At 40.5% G+C, this 15,996-nt stretch overlaps 1 protein-coding gene across 5 annotated transcripts in view; it reads right to left on the minus strand.

Annotated features, from left to right (window-relative positions):
* INPP4B (inositol polyphosphate-4-phosphatase type II B) overlaps nt 1–15,996 on the minus strand; it is a 1,184,089-nt gene that overhangs the window by 409,542 nt on the left and 758,551 nt on the right. For all 5 annotated transcript variants that reach the window (XM_069743998.1, XM_069744002.1, XM_069744000.1 and 2 more), the window contains one exon: nt 7,543–7,654. In XM_069743998.1, the coding sequence (XP_069600099.1) occupies nt 7,543–7,654 (112 nt within the window). The remainder of the gene's footprint in view (nt 1–7,542; nt 7,655–15,996) is intronic.

Raw genomic sequence — 15,996 nt, forward strand, 5'->3', positions numbered from 1 at the left:
AATGTGAGGTTTCATTACTGTTTTTTCCATTTCCTAATCGGTATGCAAATTGACTTAGCTGATGAGCGATTTTTTTACCTTTTTTTTTTTAAGTATAAACCCATGAAGAACATTTTGCTATTGATAAAAACACAGCTGGAGCGTAATTTTAGATTACATTCCCTGGTGCTGTTTTGCTTACAAAATAGATGTTCATATATGCTAAGCCAAGGGCAAGCTGGAATGCATTGTATACGGTGGAATGACACAAATCAAGGTCGGCTATCTACTGGAGAGAAAAATTCTGCATTACACTGCTGCTCTTCAATGGCACAAATGAGGATTCAGAAATGGATATTTCCATCTTAGCAAGTCCTATCCTTTCCACTGAATAGGTGATAACTTGCAGGTGCCTGGGGGTTGCAATGGTGGCAGCCCCACCAATTGAAAAACAGGACTTCTGAAATGCTCTTTTAATTGTCTATGAGACAGCGCTGGTGTCCTTAGGAAAAATCCCACCAAGGACAACATCTGCAAGGGGTTTTGTATGTTCTCCCCATGTTTGTGTGGGTTTCCTTCGAGTACTCCTGTTTCCTCTGACACTCCAAAGACATATTGCTGCTCTTGGTGTCTGTTATTGCCTGCCATGCTGACATCACGTGGACAGTCAGTGAGCTCAGAGGTTAGTGCCGTCTACTCAGGCAGGACTGTAGAGCTCACTTATTGTCTGCAGCCTGTTGATGTCACTAGAGTTGAGCGAATTTCTCGGGTCCCAGCTTATTCGGCAAGCTATAGTGCTTACCGAATAAGCTGCAGAGGGAACCCGTCTTCCTGGATCACTCCGGCTGACCAGCTGTTCGGCTTCGCAGCTGCATGTGTCACGGCTGTGCGACAGTCACGATACATGTATGGAGAGCCTGAGTGTTGGGCTCTCCATGGACATATTGACTGAAAAATAAAACAAGTTTTGGCTCTGGGAAGAAGGGGAGCAAAAAACAAAAATTCAAAAACTGAAATACCCCTGATCGTTAAGGGGTTAATAATTAAATAATGGAATAATACTGTAAGTTCCACAATTTGATATGTTTAAATAAAATGTTCCTGTGCTGAGGTAATTTTATAAATGTCTCCCTGCTCTGTACTGTGTAATGGCCATGTCTGACCGTAGAGGGACACGGTCTGATGATACCACAGCTCCTGGGCAGGAGAGGACACAAGAGTACACAGACAGGACAGCACGGGAACTCAGCTGATTCTTTCTCTAAAGTAAACATTGCTTAAAAACAGGCAGGGAAATGTTTTACCTCACAAAAAGAATCAGCTGTGATCCCATGCACCACATGTAACTGGGCAGGGGGAGATTCTGAGGGTTTACATACAGAATTAGCAGTGGATCAATTTCCCTGCACACGATGAGGAAAGACTCTTCATGGATTTCAAGTCACGTTGCAGATATTTTCTGAATCTGCAGAGGCGTTCACTTATTGCTCTGCAGTAATAAGGTTTTACTGGACATAAATGCAACTAAAGAGTAAAAATAGATTTTCAATTTAACTGCCTTGAATGTATCAATTTTAGGTTTTTCAATTTTGATTTTCTGAACATTTTTACTGTTAGCCACTGCTAGAAAGTGATGGCACATCTCCATATTTTTATTAATTGTCATGTCTTTCAAGAAAGCTTTCTATTTGCAACTATCTTTATGGAGCAAGGGAGAAGAATTCCTGCCAATCGGATTATTAAAAGAGGTAAGCTTTTGTCCTCCAATCCATTATTTTACTCCTATTATGGAACTTTTACTGTTGAGTTTTATAATCTGTGAATGTAAGAATAATGACAGGCATAGTCCCAGGACAGTCCTAGGGTCCTTTCAAAGGATTTGATTTGGTAGTTACAGAGATATAACAGTAATTCAGTCAGAGCTCGCTCACACAATCGATTATATCAGACTTGGTTTTTATGCATATATTTGTTTTCTTGGATAGCACTCATACCCATGATACACTATGGGCCTATGCACATGTTTGATTTTAATCCAAGTGTTTGATCAAAATCGGATACGCAAGATTATGGATCCGTGAAAAAAAAAATTGGACCGCATTCAAATGACCTCCGAGTCATGGACTGACATCAAGAAGAAGGTGGGGAAACTTTTTATTTTCTTTCTTCTCTCCACCTCCAAGAAAACTGATGCCACTCTGATCAGTCTGATCAGTATAATCGGACCGTTAAAATGGTCGTCTGATCCTACCCTAAGTCGGATAATAATAACAAGAAAGGAAGGAATGACACATAAAGGGTATCGTATTTTGCGGTTTATAAGACGCACTAGATTATAAGACGCATCCCAAATTTTGAGGAGAAAAATAGGAAAAAACACTTTTTTTTAATAAAATGGTGGTGCTTCTTGCATCTTATTGCTTACCGGGAGTGGTGGCTCTGGCTCCCAGGGTTGCTGGCGGAGGCAGGAGTCGGGCAATGCTGCGGACCCCAGACTGGGAAAAAGGGGATTCGGATGTGCGACGCTGCGGGTGTTCAGTGATGCGGGGCTCCGCCGACATTTTGTGAAAGCCGAGAGCCCCCGGGGTTCCATGGTTTACTATGAGGTGGACTCTGGGAAAATGGCTGCCAGGGGAGGCGCATGTGTAGACGGAGATCTTGGGGCTGAGATCTCATCTCCCGAGATCTTGGTGCCGAGATATCTATCTGCGCATACATCGCCCCCAGGCAGCCATTTTCCCGGAATCCACCGCATGGCAAACCATTGAACCCCAGAGACTCCAGACTTCCACAAAATGTCAGCAGAGCCCCCTCACGACCGAACACTTGCAGCGTTTCACATCCAAACACCCCCTCAACCCAGCCTGCGGCAACGCTCCACTCTTGCCTCCTCCAGCAGCCACCCTGGGACCCTGCCCCTGCTCCACCGCGGCCAGTAAGGTGTATATCCACATTATAAGACACACCCCCATTTTCCCCCCAAATGTGGGGAAAAAAGTGTGTTTTATAATCCGAAAAATACGGTACTTATAAAGCCATAGTAGCATTGACACTAATGTAAATGTTGCACCAAGTAATATAGCTTAGCTTATTAATAAACTCAGGATACAATCTACCGGTATTTAAAATACTATCAATCTAAAACGAACATATACATCTGGAGATTGCAGATAATTTATGGTGAATGTACAAGTGGTCACAATTGGATGTCAGTCAAGAAGTGGGGGGGAGTATTTACTGCGTAATGAGGAGTGACTGTTCGCAGCAACCGGCACCACCCCTAAGACTGGAAATGGCGGGTGCAGGGAGAACATAACTCCCCGAACTCTTCCAATTAGTGCTGAACATGCTTCAAATAGTATTTACCAGCAGATCAATATCAGTAGATAAAAAAAAAATTTCTGAAAGATTCCTGAAATGTGGTTAGTCACTTTAGATGAGTCAACCACACTTGGCAATTTTGATTGGACTGTCTGACTATCTCATACATACATACATACAGTGCTGACCTAATTCTCCAGGAGGGTGACTTGGGAAGAATAGCTGTCAGCTGATATCACAGCTATCTAAAGTATATGACCCTCCTAAAGGGATTCTATCAGCACAGAATGACTGTTGAAACCAACTAGACACACTCGGTGCATCATGGCGGGGACCCTCATTTAATTACACATTTTTTACCTGATTGTGTTACCTCAATCTCCACCCCCTGCCTCATCTTTGACAGCTCAGGCTTCATAGAGCCAGAGAAATGCTGCAATAGATGGAAAACAAGAGGAAAGGGCACTCAAATATATGGCCATGCCATGATACACTGAGCACCTGTGCTTGGTTTGAACAGTCATTCTGAGCTGAGTCCTTTTAACCTCAAAGTATGGCAACAGAGCACTATCTGAATTTAAAAAAAAGTCTCAGACAAGTGCTTTAGTAGCAACTAACAGTCTACAGAAAGGTATGCACTGTCCTAATTCACACAGTTGGACACTTTTCCTCAATGACTGCATATATCATAAGATAACTTTTCCTGGCTCAATGTTTTGGACACACAAAAGCCACATGATGCTTTGACAGTTTAAATGGCACTTGTCAGTAAGAGTTTCACTGGAAACCTGAGGTAGCAAAAAATAGGGTAGGGTGATACCGATTTCATTGCTTTCCAATGCTTTGTTTCCCTGGTATTCCTCTCTTATTTATATGCAAATGAGATTCCTAAGTGCAATGGTGGGAGGGTCAGTGCACTTGCAGTCAATGACTTCTCTTCGCTTCTTTTTTTCAGAGCTGCCCTCTGCTTCCTGGTTAATAATAGAGATACAGACTCTTCTGCATGATGCCACCTCTGTTGCTCACTGTCAGTCAAGAAGTGGAGGGTGGATTTGAGTAGGCAGAAGAGGAGCCGAGAACTGCAAGTGCACGAGTGGGCATATCAGTCCACTTGCAGTTCATGGCTCCTCTTCATTTCTCCCTGCCAGCACCACTCCTGCTTCTTGATTGATACTTAGCAACAAAGGGAATGTCAGGCAGCAGAGCCCTGTCTTCACTGTTAGTCAAAAAGCAGAGGGCTGCGTAGGAAAAAGCTGATGACTGCAAGTGCACTGATATGCTCACTACTGAATTTAGCAATCCTTATCTGCATATGAACAAAAAACTAACTTCACCTCAAAGAAGTACTGGAGATCAACAAGATAGGAAGCGTTGGAGATGTTTCGCCTTGCTCGCTTTCCTGTACTACCTGTAGCTTATTAAGGAAATTCTTACAGATTTCCTTTAACAATCTCTTTATTGATTTTTGCTCCTGCAGTCCTGGTCAAAGACAAAAGTTACCAAAAAAATGTATGAAGGAACCACGACCAAAATATATTTATACACTTCAACTTTCTTACCCCACCAACTAAAATTGTTACCATATGAAATAAACAGCACACTTTTGCAAAACGTATAGTCCATAGCTTTGTTTTGTGCATTTACATTGGGTAAAATGCTTGGAATCCTAACAAAACCTGAAAACTGGATTTACTACAGGAGAGGAAGACATCCTAAAGCCAGGTACCTATTGGAAGCCTACTGGAAAATCTTGCCCCGAAATGACTTTAGGTAGTTATATTTAAACACATTTTCATCCATAGACAGTGTTACCTTTAAATACGGCAAATGCTGTAAAATGTTTGAGTCTTTAATGCTTGTATTGCAAATTACGGTACAGTCTGCAATAAGCACTTCACCATGTTATTCTTCATGCTGATTATATACATCATTTTTTGTAGCTTGCATTATGTGTAAACTTTGGGTTTTTTGGCAAATTGTACACTGTTAGAATTTTAATTGTATATTTATGTTTTCATTTTTTCCAAAATAGAATTGTAGACTAGGCATTCTCAGCCGGCTTGTACTCCAGCTCCAGCTGCCACATACAGAGACGCTCATGTTTTTTAGGGACATCAGCGTAGGCACGCTGCATCAAGCAAAAGTGCTCAGTAATATAAGTGGGTTATTCTGGCACCCTTTATTACAGTTTTTTTATAATTCTAAAAATTGTATGGGCAGCTGTGCATTTAACATAAGCTTAAGGCATAAAATTCTATGCACGGTTAGATATAAAACAGTACACACATCACAAGGAGGTAGGTGACGACAGTAGCTACTGTCAGGATGGATGTCAAAGCATGCATCCACCATAAGGACGCATTGTAAAGAAACATGGCATACGTTTGCAGTAACCCACTGCATTGGAATATACTTTGTCACATACCGGCAAAACGGATGCCGAAAGAACACAGTTTTGGTTTCTGTCTGATGAATGGAGGCTTATGCGCATGTTACAATATATGTCGGGAAAAGCTTCCCATGTAGAGTGTAGGCTAGGCGCATAGACGCAGGTTGCCCCAAGCCTTACTCCTGCGTTCAATACTGATCATTTATGGAAAAACTGTAGCTTTCATAGTTACATAATTTTAATAAAATTATGCTGCTTAGATGATGGATTGTACCCTGTTTCTTCATTTTTATACTATGTAAAGTCTGAAAGTTAGTATTACATAAAGGAACTTATAATATCATCGTTTTACTGGAATATCGAATGGTGATAGAAGTATTTACCTCCAAAAAATCTTCATCAAACAAGCAAAAAATAAAGTCTGAGGTCTGAAAATATAGAACTGAAAACCTCTCCATAGGATCAGAAAACAATTTTTAATTGGTGGGTATCTAACTTCTGGGAGCCCCTCAGACGAGCGCAGTGAGCATACGCCATGTCTCAATTATTGTTTGCTCAAGCATAGTAGGTCACCTACTGCATAAAGAGAGCTGTGCCTGGGACTGCGGCTTGTCCCATTCATTCCATGGCAAAAACTGTGGTACCAGGAATGGCCTGTAGAAGCTGTATTTGCAGAAACAATTTAAGGCTGTGGTGCCCGCTGACACTCCGTACTGTTTTACAGACTTGAATAATCCGCCATTACGGTGTGCAATACACCCTTAGAGTGTAGACCCTGACATAGACTTTACACAAGGGACTAGCAAAACTAGTATAGTGGGATACAGCACAGTCCCCCACATAATAACCATCAAAATACTTACATATTACGGTATAATGGGACTAAAAAAGGACCATATAGGACATAACTGCATAATATATGAGAGACACACTAGAGAAACCACAGTCAAAAAGTCCAATGTACAAACCATAACAAACTTTATTTAGATAAAAACATTATAACGATGGAAAAAAGGTATTGAATGACAGCGAGAAACAATCACCGTACACATCCACAGCACGAAAAATGGGACGGGGGAGGCAGCCCTATATCACAGAACCCATATTATATATAGATAACCCTGCATAGTACGTATAACAATACAGAGTATAAATAAATAAATACCAAACAGTTCCTACATCAGTAATCAGGGGCACTAAGTCCCAACATATGTAAAATCACAAGAACCGCTGGAATAAACATATACATACCGTGTAAGATGATACAATGGGATGAATGGACATACCACCCCCGTCCCCCCCGACGCGCGTTTCGGCATCTGCAAAGGCATCTGCCGAAATGCACGTCGGGGGGGACGGGGGTGGTATGTCCATTCATCCCATTGTATCATCTTACACGGTATGTATATGTTTATTCCAGCGGTTCTTATGATTTTACATATGTTGGGACTTAGTGCCCCTGATTACTGATGTAGGAACTGTTTGGTATTTATTTATTTATACTCTGTATTGTTATACGTACTATGCAGGGTTATCTATATATAATATGGGTTCTGTGACATAGGGCTGCCTCCCCCGTCCCATTTTTCGTGCTGTGGATGTGTACGGTGATTGTTTCTCGCTGTCATTCAATACCTTTTTTCCATCATTATAATGTTTTTATCTAAATAAAGTTTGTTATGGTTTGTACATTGGACTTTTTGACTGTGGTTTCTCTAGTGTGTCTCTTTTACACAAGGGACGTAGGGAATTCAAACTAAAGCATAGCTCAGAACAAATCCATCATATCAATGAATTATTTAATCCAAGATGCTTTCTTTAGTCATTTATAGCAGGGAATTGCAGTCGTCTACCTTTTGTCCTTGTGCATCTGTTGTGATGTGGTCTGCCTCCCCATTCTGAATCTCCCCCATGTTCACCAGACTCACTTCAATATTGCCAATTTTCTTTCCACCATTTAAAGTTCTGAAAAACAAAAAAAAAGTCAAACAATGAAATAATTCATGTATCAAATATTAATCCTTATTTATAATAATCTCCACAAGAACATATGTAGTATAAATGTTCCCGGATGGGACACCAACCATTATTCACAGCACAACGCAAAATGAGAGAAAGCAAATTAGAGAACAATTTCCATAAATTGTTTTCCCTTGTGCTATGTTGTCAGGCTTATTAAACTGGTAGGTAAGGACTTGACCATTGTTATTCTAGAAATATGATCCACCTTACTCTATTATCAGATACTAATATTATTTTCATGCCCTTCTCAAAACATTATATATAAGCCAATCAATGTTTTTTTCCTGACTTGTTTAGACAGAAATTCTATGTGCAAAAAATGGTAGTTAATACAGTCGTTTTGTGTGCACCGAATACGATTTTGTCAGCAGCACATCCCCTGTTTGCACAGATCAATGTGCTGGCAGTAACTATAATTTTTAGCCTGCTTAAAAATCATTGCACCCAACAATTACGCATTTTACTCATTTATTGAGAGTTTTCTGACCTAATTAAATAGTGATAACTGTGAAAGAGCGTTACACACAAAAGGGACTTTAACTTTATCGATCATTATTTTATAATAACCAAAATCACAAAAGTTTCAAATAAAAATAAATAGATTTTACAGATCCTGAATTGTTCCCATAGGATTAGATGTATGTCATACATAGTAGACACATATAATATTTATGCTACAGACATGAACGACCTTAAAGGGAGTTTAACACAATGGGATGCTAACAGTAGGGATTATACGAAGAACCGGGAAGCCTTTGGCCATAAATCTTAAAGTTAAAAGGGTGTTTTAACCCCAAAATGTATCACTGAATAGGTGCAAAATTCTAGATTTATGGGGGTCTAAGTACTGGGATGCCTCTAATCACTCAAAAAGGTAAACATTTTCTCCCCCAAGGCTCACAATCCTGAGTAGTAGGTACTTGAGTGCCAGATGATCATGCACCCTGCTCCATTCAATATCTATGGCACCGGTGGAAACAGTGGAGCAGGTGGATAAATGCAAATGCTTTTAACTAAAATACCTTTTTTTAACATAATGCTCAAGAAAAGCTAATTTAGTAACACTAAAAATTAGCTTCAAACATCATTAAATTGGTTATTATCGTTGCTAAAATTAAAGGTGTTTTACTTTATTTTTTTAATGTTAAGGGTGCATTTTACCTAAAAGCATTTATTAATCATCTACTCCATCAGTGCCATAGACAGTGAATGGAGAAAGGTATTATTCTTAGGGTACCGTCACACTATACGATTTACCAACACTCACGACCAGCGATACGACCTGGCCGTGATCGTAGGTAAGTCGTAGTGTGGTCGCTGGAGAGCTGTCACACAGACAGCTCTCCAGCGACCAACGATGCCGAGGTCCCCAGGTAACCAGGGTAAACATCGGGTTACTAAGCGCAGGACCGCACTTAGTAACCCGATGTTTACCCTGGTTACCAGCGTAAAAACAAACAAACACTACATACTTACATTCCGGTGTCTGTCCCTTGCCGTCTGCTTCCCACACTCATTGACTGCCGGCCGTAAAGTGAAAGCACAGCACAGCGGTGACGTCACCGCTGTGCTCTGCTTTCACTTTACGGCTGGCAGTCAGTGAGTGCGAGAAGCAGACGGCAACGGACAGACACCGGTCCTGCGCTTAGTAACCCGATGTTTACCCTGGTTACAAGCGAACGCATCGCTAGATCGGTGTCACACACACCGATCTAGCGATGACAGCGGGAGATCCAGCGACGAAAGAATGTTCCAAACGATCTGCTACGATGTACGATTCTCAGCAGGATCCCTGATCGCTGCTGTGTGTCAGACACAGCGATATCGTATGGATATTGCTGGAACGTCACGAATCGTACCGTCATAGCGATCAAAATGGCACTGTGTGACGGTACCCTTACAAAGGACTACACAAAAAACCCAAAATATACCATATGTAATTGATTGTAGAGAACAAAGATAAAAATGGCCATCCATTAGTATCACCTTCAAGTACTTTGTGCATGTAGATAGATACAGATCAAGGGTATTACATCATCAGCTGCTGCTAGTTTATTCATCCTATTTACTTCTCAGTCGCCCTCTGAAGGTCACCACTGAGCTGATTGCACTGATTGTATGTCGAGCCTGGAGCTTTCATTACCAGTCTACATGGAGCTTGTAGTACTCTCTAACACATCTTCAAAATTGGGTGCAAAGATTTAGCCACAATCTCAGCTTCTAGGAATTGGTGAAGAAATCTGAATTGTGCTTCATAAAATTGGAACTCATGAAATTACATTACAGTAGTCCGTAAGTATAGAAGAAGAAAAACATCATCTGTGCAATACATAAGGTCAGCCAATTGCATGAGATATGAGTGTATTTTCTTGGCATACCCGAAAGGTGCCAATTTAGTAGAAGCATTTTGCACATTAAAGATTAGAAGTTGTTGGAGAAAGCATCTAATCAGGTCACTGCTTTTGCTTTGTAACCGGCTTGATTTCATTTTTTTGCTGTAAACACTTTTACTTTTTCTTTTACATTCTCATAAATTAGTCCAGATATGTATTTTCTATCCTTCAGGCCTCTGTTTGCTGCCGTGCGGCTGTCAGATGCCGTTTGTAAGGAGGTACTTTCCTTAAAAGCATTGCTTTCAGGCAAGAATACAACTGTATATTTGGTATACGATTGATTAGAAAAAAATATCAAAATCTTACCACCAAAACAATGGAGGTATCATTCTAGTGTATGGAAGCAATTTAACAGCCATGTGTATGAGGCTGTACATATCAGGCCTCTCGAAAACATGTTTTTCTTCTCATTTATCATTTGTTTTGTAAATTGATTACCATACAGTGGGTACAGGTGCACAAGCCCCAAGACTAATAAACCCATGGCTTTAGTTGAGTAGATGTTGTTAACTTCAGGTGCTATAATAAAGTTTTTTGTTTGGTCCTATGACTTTTATGATGATTTCATATTATTATTTAGATGCCTTAAAAATCAAGCACAATTGCCTTTGGGTCCATGACAAATCGTCAAGCAATCACACCCATGGGTTATTACACCAAGAAACTAAAAGACGTTGGTCATATTATAAGTGTGCACTACAAAGTAAAATTTTCAATATACAGCAATTTAAGGTTATTCACAGCTTTGGCTGCATTTATTCTGCAATTTGCTTATATTTTTGGAGGCTAAAATTGTTTGTGTAATTGGGCTTTATTAAAAATATTTAAGTTTGTTTTGACATCTCAGGCTGTATTTTCCCTTTCTTGTTCTCTGAACACAAATCTTAGCCGACACTTTCACAACAAAATGACCGTAAATGAAAAGGGAAGTGTTCTTTATGAGCACTTGGGATATTAAATAAGTCTCATGAAGTTGATCATGCTGGTATACAGGTCCTTCTCAAAAAATTAGCATATAGTGTTAAATTTCATTATTTACCATAATGTAATGATTACAATTAAACTTTCATATATTATAGATTCATTATCCACCAACTGAAATTTGTCACGTCTTTTATTGTTTTAATACTGATGATTTTGGCATACAACTCCTGATAACCCAAAAAACCTGTCTCAATAAATTAGCATATTTCACCCATCCAATCAAATAAAAGTGTTTTTTAATAACAAACAAAACAACCATCAAATAATAATGTTCAGTTATGCACTCAATACTTGGTCGGGAATCCTTTGGCAGAAATGACTGCTTCAATGCGGCGTGGCATGGAGGCAATCAGCCTGTGACACTGCTGAGATGTTATTGAGGCCCAGGATGCTTCAATAGCGGCCTTAAGCTCATCCAGAGTGTTGGGTCTTGCGTCTCTCAACTTTCTCTTCACAATATCCCACAGATTCTCTATGGGATTCAGGTCAGGAGAGTTGGCAGGCCAATTGAGCACAGTAATACCATGGTCAGTAAACCATTTACCAGTGGTTTTGGCACTGTGAGCAGGTGCCAGGTCATGCTGAAAAATGAAATCTTCATCTCCATAAAGCATTTCAGCCGATGGAAGCATGAAGTGCTCCAAAATCTCCTGATAGCTAGCTGCATTGACCCTGCCCTTGATGAAACACAGTGGACCAACACCAGCAGCTGACATGGCACCCCACACCATCACTGACTGTGGGTACTTGACACTGGACTTCAGGCATTTTGGCATTTCCTTCTCCCCAGTCTTCCTCCAGACTCTGGCACCTTGATTTCCGAATGACATGCAAAATTTGCTTTCATCAGAAAAAAGTACTTGGGACCACTTAGCAACAGTCCAGTGCTGCTTCTCTGTAGCCCATTTCGGCACCTGTAGCCCATTTCCTGCACACGCCTGTGCACAGTGGCTCTGGATGTTTCCACACCAGACTCAGTCCACTGCTTCCTCAGGTTCCCCAAGGTCTGGAATCGGTCCTTCTCCACAATCTTCCTCAGGGTCCGGTCTCCTCTTCTCGTTGTACAGCGTTTTCTGCCACATTGTTTCCTTCCAACAGACTTACCATTGAGGTGCCTTGATACAGCACTCTGGGAACAGCCTATTTGTTGAGAAATTTCTTTCTGGGTCTTACCCTCTTGCTTGAGGGTGTCAATGATGGCCTTCTTGACATCTGTCAGGTCGCTAGTCTTACCCATGATGGGGGTTTTGAGTAATGAACCAGGCAGGGAGTTTATAAAAGCCTCAGGTATCTTTTGCATGTGTTTAGAGTTAATTAGTTGATTCAGAAGATTAGGGTAATAGGTCGTTTAGAGAACCTTTTCTTGATATGCTAATTTATTGAGACAGGTTTTTTGGGTTATCAGGAGTTGTATGCCAAAATCATCAGTATTAAAACAATAAAAGACGTGACAAATTTCAGTTGGTGGATAATGAATCTATAATATATGAAAGTTTAATTGTAATCATTACATTATGGTAAATAATGAAATTTAACACTATATGCTAATTTTTTGAGAAGGACCTGTAATTACGTATGTCAGAATGGCTGTTTTGCCCTCTATATTAGTTTGAATTCAGAATTTCGCTATAAAAACGTGATAAAAACGCAAAAAAAAACGCTTGCATATGCCTCCTATTAATTACAGTGTATGCGGAATTGCGGGGATTCCGCACACCTAGGAGTGCATTGATCTGCTTACTTTCCGCATGGGGCTGTGCACACCATGCGGGAAGTAAGCAGATTATGTGCGGTTGGTACCCAGGGTGGAGGAGAGGAGACTCTCCTCCACGGACTGGGCACCATATAATTAGTAAAAAAAAAAGAATTAAAATAAAAAATAGTCATATACTCACCTTCTGATGGCCCCGGAGTCTTCCCGCCTCTCAGCGGTGCATGCTGCCGCTTCTGTTCCTATAGATGGTCTGTGTGAAGGACCTGCGATGACGTCGCGGTCCTGTGATTGGTCGTGCGACCGCTCACGTGACCGCTCACGTGACCGCGACGTCATCGAAGGTCCTGCACACACACACCATCTATAGGAACGGACGCCGCTGAGGAGATCGGCTGTCTGCAGGGTGAGTATAACCATTTTTTTAAATTATTTTTAAACATTCTATCTTTTATTATAGGCTGCATCTATAGTAAAAAGTTGGGCACACTTGTCAAACACTATGTTTGACAAGTGTGACCGACCTGTCAGTTAGTTTTCCAAGCGATGCTACAGATCGCTTGGAAAACTTTAGCATTCTGCAAGCTAATTACGCTTGCAAAATGCTAAAAAAACACGAAAAAAACGCAAAAAAAATGCGGATTTCTTGCAGAAAATTTCCGGTTTTCTTCAGGAAATTTCTGCAAGAATCCTGACGTGTGCACATACCCTAAAAGACCAAATACAGTGGGTACAGAAAGTATTCAGACCCCTTTAAAAATTTCACTCCTTGCTTCATTGCAGCCATTTGTTAAACTCAAAAAAGTTAATTTTTTCACAATGTGCCCCCCGGGTCGTGGGATATAAATGTCATTGTCAAAGACTGACAAATACATTAAACAGGTTAACAGCAGCTGCAGCTGTTAGAGACACATGATGGCTGAATAACACAGTCATCATATGCCAGGAAAGATTTGGGCTCAGTTCCTTAAACTGTATCAAAGAAGGGGGTTAAAGGGACACTGTCATCTGAATTTGAAGGGAACAATCTTCAGCCATGGAGGCGGGGTTTTGGGGTGTTTGATTCACCCTTTCCTTACCTGCTGGCTGCAATATTGGATTGAAGTTCATTCTCTGTCCTCCATAGTACACGCCTGCGCAAAGCAATCTTGCCTTGTGCAGGAATGTACTACGGAGGATAGAGAATGAACTTCAATCCAATATTGCAGCCAGCATGCAGCCAGCGGGTAAGGAAAGGGTGAATCAAAAACCCCAAAACCCCGCCTCCATGGCTGAAGATTGTTCCCTCCAAATTCAGGTGACAGTGTCCATTTAATGCCTGCTGACAACCATTATGGCTACAAGTAAGTAGCATTTTTGCAGGTGACAGCTTCTCTTTAATGTTGTGCTGCTTCTCTTATTGCCTCATCTTACGTTTCTCCTCTGAATGACTTAATGCTTCTTTAGCCCACTCTTTGGTTAATGTTACGGTAATGGCACCATATGCGATAATATGTGAGTAAAACTTCTATCTGCTTCATTAGATTGATGTGCATGCATTAGATCCATGTCTACCGGCACTGACAGCACAGAAATCACTGATCACCATAGTAACTCACAACATATAAAACTCCAGAAGAGAAAAAATACATTAATAGGGTGACAGGCTCATGGAACGTTTTAGCACATAGTAACAGCATATACAAAGTTAAATAAAGTGCTCCTCACATAGAATAGCAGCGAGATGCCATCTGCCAAGAAGCAGGTCTTTTAAGAAAATTCTCTATTTATGGGGAAGTATCACTGCAATGAAAGTTTCTTGTCTAACCTAAAAACACCATACTGTGCACGAATAAGAGCAAACCCCATCCATAAACACAAGAATAGCACTTCCTAGATCACAGGCAATATATGACAGCATGTACTAGTCCTTACACGGCAGACTATACACTATGTAAACTATGCATGGTTTCACATAACAATTTTTCATATTTTTTTTGTGCATTTTTGGATGCAGTTTTTTCATTTGAAGCCAAAAGTGAATCCAGCAGGAAGCAGAAGACCTCCTTATATACTGTATTTCATTTTTTTTTCTCAATCTACTCTAAATTAAAAAATAAATGGATGAAAAACTGCACCAAAATCTGTGATTTTTTTTCAATACATTCGGTATGATAAATCACCCTAGGAAATTAAGACAGATTTTAAATTAAGATGTAAAAATAATGTATATATATTTTTTTAGCTTGGTTTCACTCGAGCAAAGACACACTTATGACTGCAGTATATGCCTTAATAGTCTAAAACTAATCTGAAATGTCCTTCTTATTCCATCAGTTCCTTAGCTTCCCATGAAGAAGGGGTTGTACGAAGATTGCAATTTATCACCCATCCAAAGGGTAGGACATTTATTGATAATTTCTGGTAATCCCAATATCAAGAGAATAGGGTTCCTGTGTCTCCCACTTCAATGGAGCTTAACTATCTCCTTCATTCCACATGCAGTGAAGATGCTCAGCTGCTGCATCATTCAAACAATTTTCGTAATTGTGAGGGACCAGGTGGTTTGACTCCCACTGACCAGGAGCTTATACCATTTCCTATGGATAGGTGGTAATTTGCAATCTTGGTACAACCATTGACGCCTTTACTCTGGGTTTGTGTCCTAGGTAAATAATTCAGCCAGGGCTCATATAGACGATACTAGACCGGCTCCACCCTCAAATGGCTATTTTCAGCTCTACTTCAGGTGATTAATAGATCTCTCCTGATGCACACACAAGGGAGAGAACGGTTAATCACCTGTATCAGCGCTGAAAGAAACTGGTCGGGAGTGGCGCCAGATTTGTCTGGTCTCCGGTTTTGGTCCCTGGCTGAAACTTCAAAGTATATTCTTTTTCTGAAATGCTGGAGTATTTAAGAGAAAATTATACCTGGCTGCAATCATACAGGCTGGCTCTGATTCATTGTGTCCACTGTTTCGGCAGCAAGAGAATCAGGTGACAGGTTTCCATTATTCAAATTGCATAATAGTTTATAATATAATAATAATAATTTTTATTTATATAGCGCCAACATATTCCGCTGCACTTTACTATTAAGCGGGGACATGTACAGACAATAAATTCAGTACAAGTTAAGACAATGTAAACAGTGACATTAGGGGTGAGGTCCCTGCTCGCAAGCTTACAATCTACAAGGAAATGGGGGGACACAAT

Source organism: Ranitomeya imitator, chromosome 1, assembly GCF_032444005.1.
Source record: "Ranitomeya imitator isolate aRanImi1 chromosome 1, aRanImi1.pri, whole genome shotgun sequence".
Classification (NCBI taxonomy): Eukaryota; Metazoa; Chordata; class Amphibia; order Anura; family Dendrobatidae; genus Ranitomeya; species Ranitomeya imitator.